At 43.9% G+C, this 17,488-nt stretch overlaps 1 protein-coding gene across 2 annotated transcripts; it reads left to right on the top strand.

Annotated features, from left to right (window-relative positions):
• Window positions 1–12,735: 12,735 nt before the first annotated feature.
• On the top strand, window positions 12,736–15,834 carry LOC116123099 (glucose-6-phosphate 1-dehydrogenase, chloroplastic-like). 2 transcript variants are annotated; one of them, XM_031408886.1, is made up of 10 exons: window positions 12,736–13,027; window positions 13,383–13,573; window positions 13,683–13,777; window positions 13,873–13,987; window positions 14,187–14,392; window positions 14,467–14,616; window positions 14,698–14,818; window positions 14,929–15,158; window positions 15,248–15,448; window positions 15,542–15,834. In XM_031408886.1, the coding sequence occupies exons 1-10, from the start codon at window positions 12,826–12,828 to the stop codon at window positions 15,780–15,782; spliced, it is 1,752 nt and encodes a 583-aa protein (XP_031264746.1). In that variant the 5' UTR covers window positions 12,736–12,825; the 3' UTR covers window positions 15,783–15,834. The 2 variants fall into 2 exon arrangements, with proteins under 2 accessions (XP_031264746.1, XP_031264747.1); XM_031408887.1 differs by lacking the exon at window positions 13,683–13,777 and having other exon boundaries at window positions 12,908–13,027; window positions 15,542–15,833.
• Window positions 15,835–17,488: the final 1,654 nt, after the last annotated feature.

The raw sequence follows: 17,488 nt of genomic DNA on the forward strand, positions 1-17,488 counted from the left end.
CGATCGGCGCCTCTCAGACATCTGAAACAAGATCCGTCCTTGGTCACGCACCCTAGAAGGTAAGGTCCTTTTTCTTCTTCCTCTTTTGTGTTTGGTTGGTGGGCAATGGCGTTGGGTCTCCCGGTGTTTCACCAGAGACGTGACGCCGTCGTCGGATTCGAGCCGTGGATGGCGGCTCGAGCTACTGTTAGGGTTTAAGGGATTTGTCCCATGCCGCCGTGCGGGACAACATGCGATGGCTAAAATGACCCGTCTGTTGGTGTTGCAGACTCTGGAATGGAACCGTCAACGTCCAGACCCAAGGAAGGAGCCAGCTCGTCCTCGCGGGACGTTCCCGCGGACGCATCCTTTGACATCTTCTCGGTTCTCACCCGAGAAGAGTTTGATAGGATAAAAAGACAGTTCGACGTCCGCGCAGAGGTGTTCCTCGACAACACGCGGTCGTCACGACATCCCTCCGATGGCCTTGCTGCGATCTCCGAAGAGATCTTCAAGGGTGGAGGGATGATTCCCTTCCATCCTTTCATCAGGTCGGTCCTGGATCACTTTGGGATCGCACCTATGCAGTTGACGCCAAACGCGTATGGCATCGCCGTCGCGATGTACACCGCGTGCTGCGAGAGTGGCTTGGGCGAGCCAACGGCGGTGGAGCTCGGTATCGCCTACTATCTCAAAAAGAGTAAGGACAAGGATTCCGATTACTTGTCCCGGTGACCTACCATCGCCGAAGGGATACATAGCTATCCCAGCAACGCGGGGGCCTACAAGACAAAATTCTTCTTTTTCTGCTATGACGGCCACTGCCGCTTTCAGAAACCAAGTAGGTTCTTCTTCACTAGGTTCATTGTCTGTTCGCCTGCTTTATCATAACGACCTACCTTCTTTTGCAGTTAATAAGACGACCAGCCAAGACCTGCTTGACGACCCGAACAGGCTCGTGTCTTTTGGAGTCCTTCCCGAGGAAAGCCGAGACGTGAGGAAGCTCGTGACAACCGCGAACTTACGGAAGTACGGTTTCATTAGTAACAACACGTCTTTGGAGCCCCTAGAAGGTAAGTTGCACTGATTCCCTTCTGGTCGCAGAATAACCTTTGCTTACTAATGTACTTACATGCAGCGACTATGCCTCCGAAAGAGTCCGAGCAGCCCCGCCGAGCACCGTTTGTCTTCCCTCGATCGAGGAGAGAGCGAGCGGCCGAAGCTGCTCGTCCCATTAAAGCACAACCGATGCAAACAGTCGCGCCTTCCTAGCCCCGTCCTGTGTAAGAAGCGACCAGGACAGAACAGGTCGCTCAGACACCACCTGCTCGCCCAAAGCGGAAGGCTTCGACCCAGAGGTCGAAGAAGAGGAAGCAGATTCAGGTCGACGAGTCAGAGACCGAATCTGAGGAAGAACCCTTGAGGTCGCGGCGGGACTCAAGAAGGAGGTCGGGCAAGGAACCCGCGGACGAGATGATCGCTGCTGACAAGGCGAAGGGCACGCCAGTGCTGGACTCGTTGGGGAGCCTGCCCGAATACTTGCAGCTGATAGTCTATTCTCTGCTCGAGTGTGGGCTATCGGAGTCATATGATGAGTTTGCCGATACGGGCGACGACCTGATGACCACGTCGTTTCAGCATCTAAGCAAGGTAAACGAACTGCTCTTAAAGCTTGTCCGCCGTTTTCATTCTAATTCACTTCTTGCTCGCAGGCTTTGCTTGCGATGAGGATGTCTATGGAGAAGACTCGGCTAGGGGCCGCAAAGGGAGCAAGCGACCTAAAGGAGGAGGTTGCGAAACTCAAACAGAACCTGGAGTCTGTCGAAGCGGAAAGAACGCAGGCATTCGAAGTGGCGAATAGGTACCTGAACCAAAAGGATGCCGCTCTGCAAACAGTGGACTTCCAAAAGGCGAAGCTTGAATGACGTGCGGAGGAAGTAAAGGAGCTTCAGAGGACAACCGCTAGGCTCTCCAAGGAGGTTGGAGAAAAGGACTAGAAGCTCCAGACGACCTCTATGTGGGCTCAGCGAGCTGAACTAGAAAGGGAGGCCTCCGAAAAGGAAAGGCAAGCTCTCGAGGCCGAACTCCAGGAGAGTCGGGAAAAAATCGCTTCACTGACTGAAGAAATGCGGATCCAGTCAGAGGAGATCGAGGATAAGGCCGCCGACTGGGCAATCGGGTCCATTTATTCCCTGCGACCAAAGAACCCAGATTTGGATATTTTCGACCTCCCAGAAGGGTGGCGAGAGACCTTGCGGGTTCTGGCGGAGGAAGATGATCAAGCAGCAGCGGCCACCAGACGATCCGACCAGGCAGAGGGTTCTGGTCCTGCTTCGAAGGATCCCCCCGATCAGCCATAGTGTAACGAGTCTGACTCCATTGAAATAGGGTCTTTATTTTTGTTGTAAATAAATGAAAATACATTTTGCTTTCAATTGCTGTTCGCTTTTTCATACATAAGTGCAGTTTACAATTCAGTTTTACATGGGCAATATTACATGTGAATCGTTACAAGCGAACAGAATAAAAACGAACTATTTAAGCGAACAGAATAGTACTTTACAACAAAGGGGGAACTAACAAAATCAAAAACTGATCTATAATGAGAGATTAGTTCGGGATTACTGATAGTATGACCGGAGGTGCTCGGCATTCCAAGCTCGGGGTACTTTGGAACCATTCAATCTTTTGAGATGGTAAGTCCCCGGTCTGATCACCTTGTCGACCCGGTACGGTCCTTCCCAGTTAGGTCCTAGTACCCCCGCACTTGGCTCTCTGGTCCCAAGGAGAACTTCCTTTAGCACAAGGTCTCCGACCTGGAAGTCTCTTCGCTTGACCTTTGAATCGAAAAACCTCTTTGCACGCTGCTGGTAGGCTACTATCCTTAGCGAAGCCTTGCTGCGGTGTTCTTCAACGAGATTCAAACTTGCCCTCATAAGTGCTTCATTTTCGACCTCATTGTACAAGTCCCTCCGAAGAGAACTAGTTCCCACCTTCACAGGAATCATTGCTTCGCAGCCATAGGCTAGCGAAAAGAGGGTTTCTGAGGTGGAGGTTCTTGGAGTTGTCCTGTACGCCCATAAGACCTCGGGGAGATCGTCAGCCCAATTTCCTTTGGCTGCCCCAAGCTTGGCCTTCAGAGTGTGCTTGATGGTCTTGTTGACAGCTTCAACTTGGCCATTCGCTTGCGGTCTGGCGAATAAGGAGAATTTTTTATGGATGCCCAGCTCGTCGCAAAACTGCTTAAACTCCTCGTTATCGAATTGTTTTCCATTATCTAAGATGAGGGTGTGGGGAATTTCGTAGCGGCACACTATGTTCTTGAAAACGAAGTCTTTCAGCTTTCTGGTCGTGATCGCGGCTAGCGGTTCAGCTTCCACCCATTTTGTGAAATAATCTACCGCGACCACGGCATATTTGACCCCTCCCTTTCCAACTGGCATGGGACCGACAAGGTCGATCCCCCACATGGAAAATGGCCAGGGGCTAGACATCGTTATCAGCTCGTGCGAGGGGGCTCGCGGAATGTTCGCGAACCGCTGGCACTTGTCACATCTCTTGACAAAATTGTGCGCATCTTCTTAGATTCGGGGCCAATAATATCCCTGACGAACAACCTTGTTCGTAAGAGATCGAGCAGCTGTGTGATTTCCGCAGATCCCTTCATGAATTTCCCTCATGACGTAGTCTGCTTCTTCACTGGCTACACATCGGAGAAGAGGGGCACTGAATCCTCTCCTGTACAGCTGGTCCCCGATGAGTGTGTAACGAGCAGATCTTGCTCGCAAGACCCTTGCCTCGACCTTGTCGCCTGGCAAGGTCATATCCTTAAGGTATTGGACAATGGGAGTCATCCAGGAATCCGGTTGAGTCATATTTACAGCCTGTTCGGTTGAGCTGATAGTCGGAGCATCGACAAAACGAACAGGAATGTTATCTGGAGCCTCTGAATCCAACGACGAGGCTATCTTTGCTAGGGCGTCCGCTATAGAATTGCTCTCTCTGGGGATCTGAGTGATTTCGAAGTGCTTGAATGACCCGAGAGCGGTCTTAGCTTCTTTCAGGCAGCGGACCATGTTCTCTTCCTTGGCTTGGTGTTCCCCTAAAATTTGGTTGACGACCAGCATGGAGTCGCTGTAAATGCTGATCGCGGTTGCACCCATTTCTTTGGCAAGTCGCAATCCGGCAAGCAGGGCTTCATACTCAGCCTCATTGTTGGTCGCCTTAAACCCGAACCGGAGAATACCATGAATTCGAGCCCCCTCGGGGCTTACAAGGAGAAGACCCGCACCGACTCTTTTCCTGTTCGATGACCCGTCGACGTAGAGGTTCCAAGTCGACAGGTTTTGAATACTTTCCTGCATGACTTCGCTAGGCTGTTGCTTACTTGGGAGATAGGAAAATTATGAGATGAAATCTGCAACAGCCTGCCCTTTAATGGTCGACCTAGGCTTGTACTTCAGGTCGAACTGGCTTAATTCCATGGCCCATTTGAGCAGTTTCTCTGGAGGACCTGCCTTAGGGGGTAATTAGTCATTACGTGGATCGTATGGGCGTGGAAGTAAGGTCGCAGCTTTCTTGATGCGATCAGCAGAGCAAAGGCTAGTCGCTCCATTTCTGGATACCGTATTTCGGCATCCAACAGGCGCTTGCTCGCATAGTACACTGGCCATTGTGCCTTTTCCTCTTCCCGTACTAGAGCTGCACTGACCGCGAACTGAGAGACGGACAGGTAGATGAGCAGGATTTCTTGTGGAAGAGGCTTAGAGAGGAGAGGTGGCTTCCTTAAGTGTTCTTTTATACTCTGGAATGCCTATCCGCATTCGGGAGTCCATTCGAATTTCTTATTGGCCTTCAGAACATTGAAAAATGGCAAGTAGCGGTCTGTTAGCCTTGATATGAAGCGACTAAGTGCCGCTATTCGCCCATTTAGACTCATGACTTGCTTCTTGCTGGTCGGGCTCTCCATATCGAGTAGAGCTTGGATCTTTTTGGGGTTTATTTCTATGCCCCGCTGATTAACCATATACCCCAGGAACTTGTCTGACGATACCCCGAACGAACACTTGAGAGGGTTCAGCTTCATTCTGTACAATCGAAGGATGTCAAACATATCAGTGAGATGTGCAATGTGTTATGAGGCGGCCTGGGATTTGACCAGCATGTCGTCCACATAGACCTCCATTGTCCTTCCGATCTGGTCGGAGAACATTTGGTTAACCAACCTCTGATAGGTCACGCCTGCATTCTTGAGGCCGAAAGGCATAACTTTGTAACAGTACAGCCCATGGTCCGTAATGAAGGACGTATGCTCCTCATCTGGCCCATACATCAGGATTTGATTGTATCCCGAGTATGCATCCATGGAGCATAACAGCTCGTGCCCCGAGATGGCATCAACGAGCTGGTTGATTCTTGGCGGAGGGAAGCTGTCTTTCGGGCAGGCTTTGTTGAGGTCGTTGAAGTTAACGTAGGTCCGCCACTTGCCGTTTGGCTTCTTTACCAAGACCGGGTTGGCAACCCAGGTTGGGTAGAGAGCCTCTCGAATGAACCCATTTTGGAGAAGGTTTTCCACTTCTGATTTCAATGCGCCGTACCGCTCTGGATCCATCGCTCTTCTTTTCTGGCGAACCGGTTTGGCTTCACTACTAACGTTTAATGAGTGACAGATAATGTCCGGGCTAATCCCGACCATATCTGCATGCAACCAGGAAAACACGTCAATGTTTTCCCTTAAGAAGCTTATCAGTTCGGAAGCGAGCTGAGGGTTGAGACAACTTCCAATCCTTAACACTCGGCTCGGCTCTGTTGGATCAACTGAAATTTCGGACAGATCCTCAATCGGGCTGCTAGGAGGGATTTCCTGGATTCGTGGATCTATGTTATCCTCAGCTGGACCGGGCTGTGGCTCGATCCGGCTGATCGCCATTGCCTGGCAAGGCACACATCGTGAAATGCCCTTTCCCGTGCCTGCCATCTGTACTGCTTTTACGTAGCATTCGCGAGATGCGATTTGCGATCCGCTCACTTCCCCTATCCCCGTTGGAGTGGGGAACTTCATCTTTAGGTGATATATGGAAGTGACTGCCTTGAAGCTTCTCAACAGAGGTCGCCCCAAGATTCCATTAAAGGCCGATGGGCAGTCCACGACCAAAAATTCGGTAACCCTAGTCACCTCGTCGTAGTCGCCGAGCATGACTGGTAGCTAGATCGTTCCTTTGGGGATCAGGTGATCCCCTGTAAAACCGTAAAGGGGCATCAAGGCGGGCTTTAGGTCGGCCTCATCTAGGTTCATTCTATCGAAAGCGGTCTTGAACAGGATGTTCACAGCGCTTCCGTTGTCTACAAGCATTCTGCAAACATTATGGCACCCTATCAGGGGCGTGATCACCAGGGCGTCCTTGTGAGGATGGTGCAAGCGAGCTGCTTCCTTTTCGCAGAAGGTGATCAGCTCCTCCTTTCGAGCCTTTTGCGGACGCTACGAAGTGTTCATTACCCTGATAGGGTTGTGATAAGCTTCGTGAGCGTACCTTTCCTGCGCACCTTGTGTGTTTCCCGCGAGGTGCGGGCCTCCGAAGATTATGTTAATACTGTTGTATCCACTGCGATCACGACGCTTTTTCTTCTGCTCCCCTTGGTTCTCTTTTGGAGAGTCATCAATATACTCTTTGAAGTGCCCTTTCTTGATGAGCTCCTCGATTGCCTGCTTTAGAGCTTGGCATTCATCAGTGTGATGCCCATTATCCCGATGGAAACGACAGTATTTTTTGCTGTTTCTAGCCGTAGTAGGGGTTTTCATGGTTCCAGTTCACCGAGCAGGCTAGCCTCCTCGGATTTGTCAAGGATTGCAGATATGGACACGTTCAGCGGAGTGTATTGAGCTCTGTCCCAGTTGCGACGAGGAACAGGAGCATAGGACTTCTTGTGCTCATAGCGGGGTTTCTTCCCTTTTCACTGATCATCAATGTCTCCTTTGCGATCAGCTCTCCTATTTTCTCCCCGAACAGACATACTGCTTGAAGTGCCGTGATCGCGGCGGCAGAGTGCCGCCAATGAATTCTCTATTCGGAGATATTTTTCTGCAAGGTTGTAAAATCGGGTGAGGGACACATCGTCCTCTGCCTGCAGCTCTTTCCACAGGTCGGTTTGCGGGCGAACTCCAGCTATTATAAGTGTTCGGATGGACTCTTCTGGGGCATGAGCCACCTTGTTGAGTTCTCTGTGGAAACGGTCGATATAAGATTGCAGGGATTCGTCTCTTTCTTGCCTTATGTTGCTGAGGTAGCTCAAAGGCATCGAAAACTTCCGATTTGCTTGGAAATGTCATAGGAACGTCGTGCTCATCTGAGGCCACGAACTGGTCGATCCCGTCGGGAGCAACCTTAACCACCGCTTGGCATGAGAAGTCAGCGTCACGGCCAAACAACGGCATTTTGCACGGTCCGAAACCTGGTGGAGCTCCATCAGGTCGTTGAACTCATACAAATGATCCTGTGGGTCATGGTTCCCATCAAATGGTCGCATGTCGGGCATTCTGAACCCCGATAGGAGTGGAGCAGCTAGCACTTCGGGGGAGAAAGAGGATGCAGAGGCGACCTGGGCCTGTTCGTTTTGCTGCTCCCTTAACCTGTCCAGAGCTCGCTGTAGCTCCTCAATTTGTGGTAACGAAGCCAATTGGGGATTGCTTTCACCCATGCGAGTCCGGCCTTCGCGATTACGGTTCAGGAAAGTCCGGAGGTCGGACTCCTCTTCGCCTCGGTCGGCATTTTCGGCCGCACTCGACACACGCTGACTAGAGGCGTGTGAAGGCAAAGGATTGTGCAGGGCATTTTCACGACCCTCGCGGTGGTACAAACCGCCCCACGAGGTGTGGGGGCCACCCGCATGATAGCGATCAAGATCGTTCTGCTGACAGTGATAGGAATCGTCGTGCCTGGCACCTTTGCTTGGGTTCACCTGCGATGTGGCATGGGACAGCTCGGGATTCACTTTTTCGCCGAGTCTTAGCTTTGCCGGCACCCTGCTCGAGGCACGGTTCGTGTTCCTGGTCCTTGGGAGCCCGTATGCTTACTTTTTGCCACTTGCTTACCCTTACGTCTATGTGCTACAGTGCTCGCGGCACGGGCTATTTCCCTTTGCCGCGCTTTCGCCCGACCTGCAGGCGTTTTTGGCGGTTGCACCGCCCCAGCTGTTGTAGATGACATTCCTTGGTCCAAACGGTCCAGCCTCTGGTTGACCGTCTGGAGAGTATTATCGAACCTCTCCAGGTAGCTTCTGATGACGGGGTCAAGCTGCGAAGCTGCCGGGATATCCCCCACAGCATTTTGTGAAACTGGAAGTACCCTGGAGGGGGTATCCCTTCGGGTCAAGAGGACTCCTTCAGCACGCTGGTTAGCTTGTGAAAGAATCAGCATGCATGAAGAGTGGTGGAGATGGAGAATGAAAGCATGAAAGCATGGATTCTAAAAACCGGTTTTCAAACAAAGCTTGGAAAAGAGATTATATCTACTCCTTTGCTTTGGATTGATGAAGATCAGCCTCAAAGTAATGAGACCTCCACACTTTAACACCACCTTGAGAGGTTTAGAGAGTGGTCGTGGCTTTTAGAGAGAGTTTTGGTTTTGCTTTGAGTGAACAATGTGTGTTATGAACAAAAATGCAACCTTTTGCATTTATATATACTTGGGCAATTTTGCAATTATTTATTTTTCACTTCCAAGCCCAATAAAATCTTATTTTATAAAGGGACCACGAATTTATTATGTACCCTTTGAATAATCAATATTATTCAAGGGCCCATGTAAACTAACTAGTTACAATGACAACCCATAAAGTTACCTTTTACCCTTTAACTATTAAAAGGTTATTTTGTTCATCTCATTAATCTTAACACTTTAAGATTTAATCTTAACACTTTAAGATATAATAATTAATATAATTAATTATTGCTTGACCATTTAATCCTTAAAATGTCACAAATAGTTTTCTATGTAACTATTACCATAGAAATCCCGTTATTACCCTCGGAAGGTGCTAGCCCTCTTCGGATAATCATTTCTCTCTCTCATCCTTCTCTAACTTCTCAAGGCTATTGGTGTGACCATGTAGGTCCACCGTGGATTAGCGTGGGCCGGTTCTGGATGAATCCGAAAACCTGTCGGAGGCCCAACGACTATGTTAAACATCTAGCAATGTGCCATAGTCCCTAAACCACGATAAAGAAATACTTCATCGAACCATTTTAGATCATAGTACCATGCAGGTAAAGTCCCCCATTGAGATATCCTAATCGAGTATGGATTCATGGAACGTCAAAATCAAACTTGATTCTACCGAATTGTCGATCAAATGTCCGAAACTGTCATCACAAACTTACTTTTGTATGACTAATAATAGACTCTGGCCAGAGATTCAGTTTTCTGACATTTATCGATGTTTGTCTAGGAACTCGAATCCGGATGGAGTCAGCGGTACTCCTGATCTTATATTTCGAGTCAATGGATCCCTCTTGACCATCGTTCGTTTCCGCATATGAACAACGCATGACCAATAGGCTTATTGTACGAAACATGATTAGTCTCGTACTTATACACCGATGAACCATACGCATCCATATCGGATCCGACTACAATGTCTCAGGTCAAAGGAACATCGTGCAGATATAACCAAACGATAAATCATTGACTACATGCTTTTCCAAGTGATTTGTCGCTATCGGTCAGTTCGAAAAACAGTTCACCAACCGTAATCCATACCAATGCCCAGTGACATGACTATCATCGTCATCCGTACTTATATCAACTCATGATATCTTTCGGAAGCATCTGGTAGTCTACTGTGCAATATAGTTGCCAAATTTATATTGCTTCCGTAGGGAACCCTTTTCGATAATTCATTTACCTATTAAATGAATCATCTGGACAATTCATATACACACTTTATTTTAATGCATGACTGAATAAAGGAAGCAATTTACATATATGAATTGAAGAACTCTTTCTCTATTATTTATGATATATATAGATACAAGACAAAATGCTCTGAAACCGACAACACGATGGTTTCTAGGGCATACACTAATATACACTACAAGCTTGCTCAGGTTCAGATTGGCAGGCCATTTGCTGTGAGGACCAGTAGGTTGAAGATTCCTGATGAAGGATGAACACCAAATCAGCCCTCCTTCTAGCGTCAAACTGTTGATGCGTGATTCTAACACCAACTAATCGACACATGTGTAACGTTGATTGGTAAGAGACACACGTGATTATGAACAGAGAATGTGAAATGAATGCAATGAAAGCCTTTTAAAATGGTTCAGATGCTAAGGTAGTAAGTCCTACGTCCACTAATTTGTTTAGTATGGTGGGTCAAGTCGCAACAGCGGACGACTTACAAATGATTAGGAAAAGTAATTATAAAGTTTGCAAGAGAGTTTTTGTGTAAAAATGGCCGAATCCCTTAATGAAGGGGTCTCTCCCTTTATAATCATGAGGGCGTGTAATCATCATTAAATCCATGGGTTGGTGTGAGTGTCAGGACATAATCGGGCTTTCGTCCATTACCCACTCCCAAGCTGATTTCACCGATTCTTGCAGGAAAATGGACACGTGGGAGCTCCAACACGTTGGCAGGCCTGACGTGTACTTACCGCTCTGACGGGAGCAGGTCACACTGCTTCACGTGACTTCCACGTCAGCCCTTGTTCTCCTAGGCATAACAAAGTCTAATTTTTACTTTAGATCAAATTTATGGACATCATAATGGAAGGAGATACCAAAATAAAAAAAAAAGATAAATAATCTGATCGCTTTTTTTTTTTTTTTTTTTATTATTTCTCTTAAGGAACCTAGCAAATTCATCATCCATGTTAACAGACATTTTAAGTTACGGTTATCTAACGAATAACATTCTGCATAAAGACAAAAACACCCTTCAACATCCTGCAAGTTGAAGTGAATTCAGATTTGAACCAATGCTGCGTCACCCGTAACTTTCTTCATATGTCTTGCGTGCATAACACATCAGACCTCAACCCGTCTACCTTATTCATTAATTTCAAATAAGCCGAGCCCATAGTATGAATAACGCATTTATACACATTTATACGCATTTAATGCAATTTTTCAAGTGGATGGAGGTCTACTCGCCGAAAAGCTCTGTCCATCACCAACCCAAGCCGCCGCCATTACCAACCACGATGCTGCAGTCATGGATTGCAAAGTTTTTGGTAAAGGCTTGAGAATTCGCGATGGAGGTGGCTACAATGGTGGCGGTGGAGGTGGCGGCCTTGCGTATTCAGCGGTGGCGATTAGGTTTGAGAAACAAGTAAACAAAGTAATCGAATTGACACAAATGCCCTTACTCCGTTAAAAAGTATTTAACGCCGGTTAGCGGCAGGGATGATTTTGCTAGTTCACAGAAGAGTTGTCATTGACAACAGAGACAAAATCCCCAGGGACTAATCTGAATTAGCCCTAGCATTAGCATGATTGTTTGATTAATTGTTTTTGGACCGTATGTTAGTACATGAATGATGAATTGGTCAACTCAAAGTACTCGAGTAACAATAAATAGTTATCCATATCAATTAATTTATTTACCATTTTTTTTAATGATCGGTGTTGTTCAATTCAACTTATATGTACCTCAACTAATCTTCGGGACCTTGGAACTATCGGCTAGGTAAGAGTTCCAGTGGTTACCTCTATTAGCACCAGATGAGTGACTCGAACTTGTAACATCTTGAGTAATACACTCAAAAGTTCCTATTGAACCGCTCAGTTATCCAAAAGTAATTTTATTTATCATATTGGTGACGAATCTCGCATGCAATTTCAAACAATTAAATCATTTTAGTATCATGTTATATTAAGTTCGGAGGTGTATTATGACGTTCTAGATTGCTAACCATGGAGAAAGTAGTTAGTTTATTATTATATAATTTGAGTTACTTCAACTAACTAAACATGACATGAGTTTTGACAGTCTGTGATACAATTGGTTTCTCATGATCCATAATAAAGCTTCTCCTTTTCAAGTCTTTAATTACCTAAATTACGACTTAAAAAAAGACACAAACAGTTCAAGCCCTCAACTGCTCTTTCAATAAAGACTCCACCTAAACTACTACTTAAATAATTCACATGATCCTGAGTTTGAATAGGAGCTGTCTAACGTTCTAATATCCCTTCTTATCCTAATAACTCGATATCTCCTCACTTGAAATGATAGAATGTTCTTATTTTAATTTTCAACCTTTTTCTGAATCATGGGTATGTAAGTTTGAAATTAGGAGATGTTATATATATCATCATTAATAATCATCCATTCTTCTTTGTCCTTTCGAGGTTGATTTTCATTTACCTTATCCTCTCGACCATATTTATTTATTTACCATCATGACGATTAATGACCTGTTCCCGTAATTAAATATGTAATCCAGTTGGCTGGTTGCTTAGCTATAGATAATACCGCGCAGGTAAGGCTTTTGGTTTACTTTTGGGGCTACTCTTGTTACACCAGTATTTCATGGTCTAAATTGCTCCTATCTGAAAGTCTAAGAGGTTGAAAGTGTATGGATTTAGCAAAAGAAACTTAGAAAAGAGAGTCAGTGGGTAGATTTTTGCTTGTCAGTCGCCCGTTATCTGCAAGTCAAGAGTTCCTATTCTTAAATATGATCAAGTTTGGTAGATATATAACATAAAACGACGTAGTCTACAGTACTTGATTTCATATTTATAATATCGTCCGCCTATTGTACAAGTTACTTCTATATTTGTTCTGATACATTCTGTTATAGTCTTTCAAGGACACTTCTAGGCTTCTTTTGGTAAACTCAGTTGCATGGCTGTTTGTTTGAGTTCTTGTTCTTTATCTTCTTCGACTAGCTATTTAGCACCGTATAATTTGTCACATCATGAGAACTTAGCAACCAGAGTGTGTTTCTCATGCGATTATGTCGATCATGGGAGAACCAATCAAAGCAGGCGTTTTGCGCTCAAAGCATCTATTGTGCAGCCACTGAATGCCGTTTCTCTGCACGCTGGTAGTTTCAATTATGCCACTTCAGATGTTCTCATTTGATAAATGATGATCTTTCAGAGAAAGATGTCTTTAATCTTGCTTCTTAAATAACATGGTTTGATAGCTAAGATTGGCTTAATTTTCACTGATTATTTTTGCTACATTAACAAAAATGCTTTGTGAATTTTTCAAATTTTGTGTGAAAATAATTTCTTTCTCCAGGTCAAAGAAGTTTAATCTTCTGTTCAAAATTGAAAACTTGATAGCTAACCATTTTCAATCAACTAAGTTTAATGAGTTGACTTTCTGTTAGCTAGAAGATTTGATGTAGTGGTTTGGATAATTTCTTTTTAATTTAAGACGCATTTATGATACAGATACAGTAGTGCATACTCCGGCTGCAGAACATGTTGAGATTCCAGCAAAAGAGGGATATATTCCCTTCTTCGACAGCGACACAGAAGAATCGACTCTCAGCATCATTGTTATCGGAGCTTCAGGGGACCTTGCCCGGAAGAAAATCTTCCCTGCACTCTTTGCTCTTTTTTACGAAGACCGCCTACCTGAGGTTTGATTTAGCATCTCATCAATCTTAAAACATAGATCTTGCCATCCGTTTTATTCGTACAAATGCTTATGGGGTCTTTAATTTTGTTAATTTTGTTACTTTCGCACAGAATTTTACAATTATTGGCTATGCACGGACTATAATGACTAGTGAGGAGCTGAGGAATATAATAAGCACAACCTTGACTTGTAGAATAGACAAGAGGTCTCTCATCTTTTCTATTATTCCTTTTACAATACTTTGAATCATTATCTTCGACTCGATCTCGTTAATCAAAGTCTGACTGAGATAGATTACAGGGAAAATTGTGACGAGAAAATGGATCAGTTCTTGAAACGATGCTTTTACCATTCCGGTCAATATAGCTCAGAGGAACACTTCTTCGAATTGGACAGAAAGCTGAAAGAGAAAGAGGTATTTTGATGGAATAATACTCTTTTAAGGATTTTTTTTTTTTTATTGTAACACAACTATTACCGTAAATACTAATCACTTGTGCTAGTCTGAGGCTTAATTGAAATGAAATGGCTTGTTCTTTCTGTTATTCCGGCTGTGCGTCAGTTTCAATTTCACCAAATCTAAGTTCTGATGATTCATGGGAAACATTTTCCAGGCTGGAAGACAATCAAATAGGCTGTTCTACTTGGCAATTCCACCAAACATGTTTGTGGATGTGGTGAGATGTACTAGACGCCGAGCTTCTTCAGAAGATGGATGGACTCGAGTCATAGTTGAGAAACCATTTGGTCGTGACTTGGAGTCATCCAGAGAGCTGACTAGAGAGCTAAGGCAATATCTATCTGAAGACCAAATATTCAGGTATAGTTTCTTTTTCGCATTCTGGTTCAACCAGTCTATTTTTAGACGCATTGACATTGTCAATTACTACACAGAATTGATCATCATTTAGGTGAGGAGCTTGTGGAGAATCTATTGGTACTTCGTTTCTCAAATCTGGTATTTGGGCCTTTATGGTCCAGGAACTACATTCGCAATGTTCAATTTATCTTCTCTGAAGATTCTGGAACAGAGGGAAGAGGCAGGTTAGTCCAATAAGTATGTTCATTGCTGATAATTTAATGTCACTCTCCCGGATAAGATTAATAGTTGCTTACCTCTCATAGATACTTCGATAATTATGGAATCATCCGGGATATAATGCAAAATCATCTTCTTCAAATACTAGCACTATTTGCCATGGAAACACCTGTCAGCTTAGATGCCGAGGACATTAGAAACGAAAAGGTATTACGAATTTCTTTTCAACATAATCATTTCCAATTTCCACCAAATGAATCTGTTAAAAAAAATTCTTACCTTAATTGTCTGATCAGACCTCTGTGGCTTTGAAACAGGTAAAGGTTCTACGTTCGATGAAACCAGTTAAGCTTGAAGATGTAGTTGTAGGTCAATACAAGGGGTGTTGCGAGGGAGATACATCATATCCTGGTTATACTGATGACCCATCAGTTTCAGATGATAGCCTCACACCAACATTTACAGCCGCAACTCTCTTTGTTAACAATGCTAGATGGGATGGAGTTCCTTTCCTGATGATAGCAGGCAAGGCTCTTCAATCAAAAAGGTGGGTACAATATGCAGTAGTTTTGTTTAATAACGTTGAATTGAAAAAGGGAATGATCTAATTATAAGTTTTCTTATATGAAACTTCAGAGCAGAAATTAGAGTACAGTTCAAACATGTCCCAGGTAACTTGTATAATAAGAAGTTTGGAACTGATTTAGGGCAGGCCACGAACGAACTAGTGATTCGTGTACAACCGGATGAAGCAATATATCTGAAGATCAATAACAAGGTTCCTGGTCTTGGTATGAGACTGGATCGCAGTGACCTTAATTTGCTCTTCAAAGCAAGGTAAGAAATAAACTACTTATAATAACATAAATTAGAAAATTAATGCAACAAATATATATAGTGATTGAGCTGGGGTTCTATTTATTAATGAAGGTATCCAAGAGAAAGTCCAGATGCATATGAAAGACTAGTATTGGATGCCATAGAAGGAGAGCGAAGATCATTCATTAGAAGCGACGAACTTGATGCAGCTTGGGAAATATTCACGCCATTGTTGAAAGAACTGGAGAAAAAGAAGATTGCCCCAGAACTTTACACATATGGTAGTAGTGGCCCCGTTGGAGTGCATTATCTTGCTGCTAAGCACAATGTTCGCTATGAAGATTATTGTTGATGATTATGATAAATTAGAAAACTTTATTTAAATAAAAGTACGTATTTAAATATTAAACTAAATGAATATGCTATATATAAATGTGCATTTACAATATCACACCAATAAATTACATTACACCAATCTACATACAAACAAATACAAATTTTAAAAATTATGGCTGCGTTTGTTTCAGTTTTGGGAATACTACTTTTAGTATTCCCAAAAAAGTTAAACAGTAAAATACTCAAAAACTCAGATTTTTTGGAATACTACTCCCAATATTATTCAACTTTTTTTAAACCCCTTAAATTTGATAATTTAATTAAATACCCCTAAATATTTTTTTAAAAATTATAAAAACACCCCAATAATCCACATTTACCAGATTCTGACCACCACCACCGGAAAATGGCCGGAATCTGGTAGGATGGCGCACTACCAGCTGAATCTGGCCGGTAGTGCACCAATCTAGCCTTTTCCGGCCAGATCCACAGTGGATCTGGCCGGAAAAGGCCAGATCTAAGGCCAAAGATCTGGCCGTAACAGTCGGTCACGACGGCCAACAAACAGTCGTCGTTGACCATCAACGACGACCGTTTGTTGGCCGTCGTTGAGAGCAAATACGGCCAGATCTGGCGGTTGACAGCCAGATCTGGCCGTAGATCTGGCCTTTGCCGGCCAGATCCACCGTGGATCTGGCCGGAAAAGGCCATATCGGCACATGACCGGCAAGATCCAGCCGGTCATGCGCCCATAAGGTGACTTTGGCCACCTCCGGTGGTGGTGGCTGACTGGGGGTGTTTGAGGGTGGGTTAGGGGTATTTTTGTTAACTTTTAATGTTTTATTATGGGGGTATTTTGTAAAAAAATAAATATATAGGGTATTTTATTAATTTATAAATCCTACATGGTAATACCGGCCCAATTCAATTTTTTTTTAACTTTTTTCAAAAATCTTTTCCCAAAACCCCCAAATTTTGAACCAAACAGAGCCTATATTTCTTCAAAACATAAACCCANGGCCATTCATAGGTTATGGACAGTTGTCCTTAAATATTGGACGAGCATTCATATTTTAATGGACGCCCATCCATTAACAATTCTTTTTAAAAAATTACTATGTTATAATTTATTTAGAATTTATTATAAAAAAAAATTATTCCATTTTACTGATGGACGCATGTCCTTTAAATGGGGACATTCGTCCGTAGTAAATAAAACCACGTCCATATAACATGGACATGAGTCCATATAAGTGAACGACCATCCATATTTGATGAATGACCGTTCACTAGAAAAAAATTTAATAACGTGAAATGTGTCTGATTTACTGGTGTGAATCACGGGACACGTAGACCAGTATAAGATTTCGGTGTAAAAATATCAGTGTCTTTAGCATTGTTGCTCAATTAAACCACTATATATATATATATATATCAATTAAATCACTATATTTGATATATATATACGGACACTGGTATTTTTATATCGGAATCTTATACTAGCCTACGTGTCCTGTAATTTATACCAACAAATCAAACACATTTCACGTTATTAAATTTTTTCTAGTGAATGACCGTTTATCAAATATGGACGACTGTTCACTTACATGGACTCCCGTCCATATTATATGGACGGGAGTTCATGTAAGTGAACAGTCGTCCATATTTGATAAACGGTCATTCACTAGAAAAAATTTAATAACGTGAAATGTGTTTGGTTTG

This window comes from Pistacia vera, unplaced genomic scaffold, assembly GCF_008641045.1.
Source record: "Pistacia vera cultivar Batoury unplaced genomic scaffold, PisVer_v2 Contig140, whole genome shotgun sequence".
Classification (NCBI taxonomy): domain Eukaryota; kingdom Viridiplantae; phylum Streptophyta; class Magnoliopsida; order Sapindales; family Anacardiaceae; genus Pistacia; species Pistacia vera.

Coding starts and splice junctions, on each gene's coding strand:
- LOC116123099 (XM_031408886.1), top strand. CDS start 12,826: ATGGCTGTTTGTTTGAGTTCTTGTTCTTTATCTTCTTCGACTAGCTAT. Junction 13,574..13,682: donor ACGAAGACCGCCTACCTGAG/GTTTGATTTAGC, acceptor ACTTTCGCACAG/AATTTTACAATTATTGGCTA. Junction 14,819..14,928: donor AGGACATTAGAAACGAAAAG/GTATTACGAATT, acceptor GCTTTGAAACAG/GTAAAGGTTCTACGTTCGAT.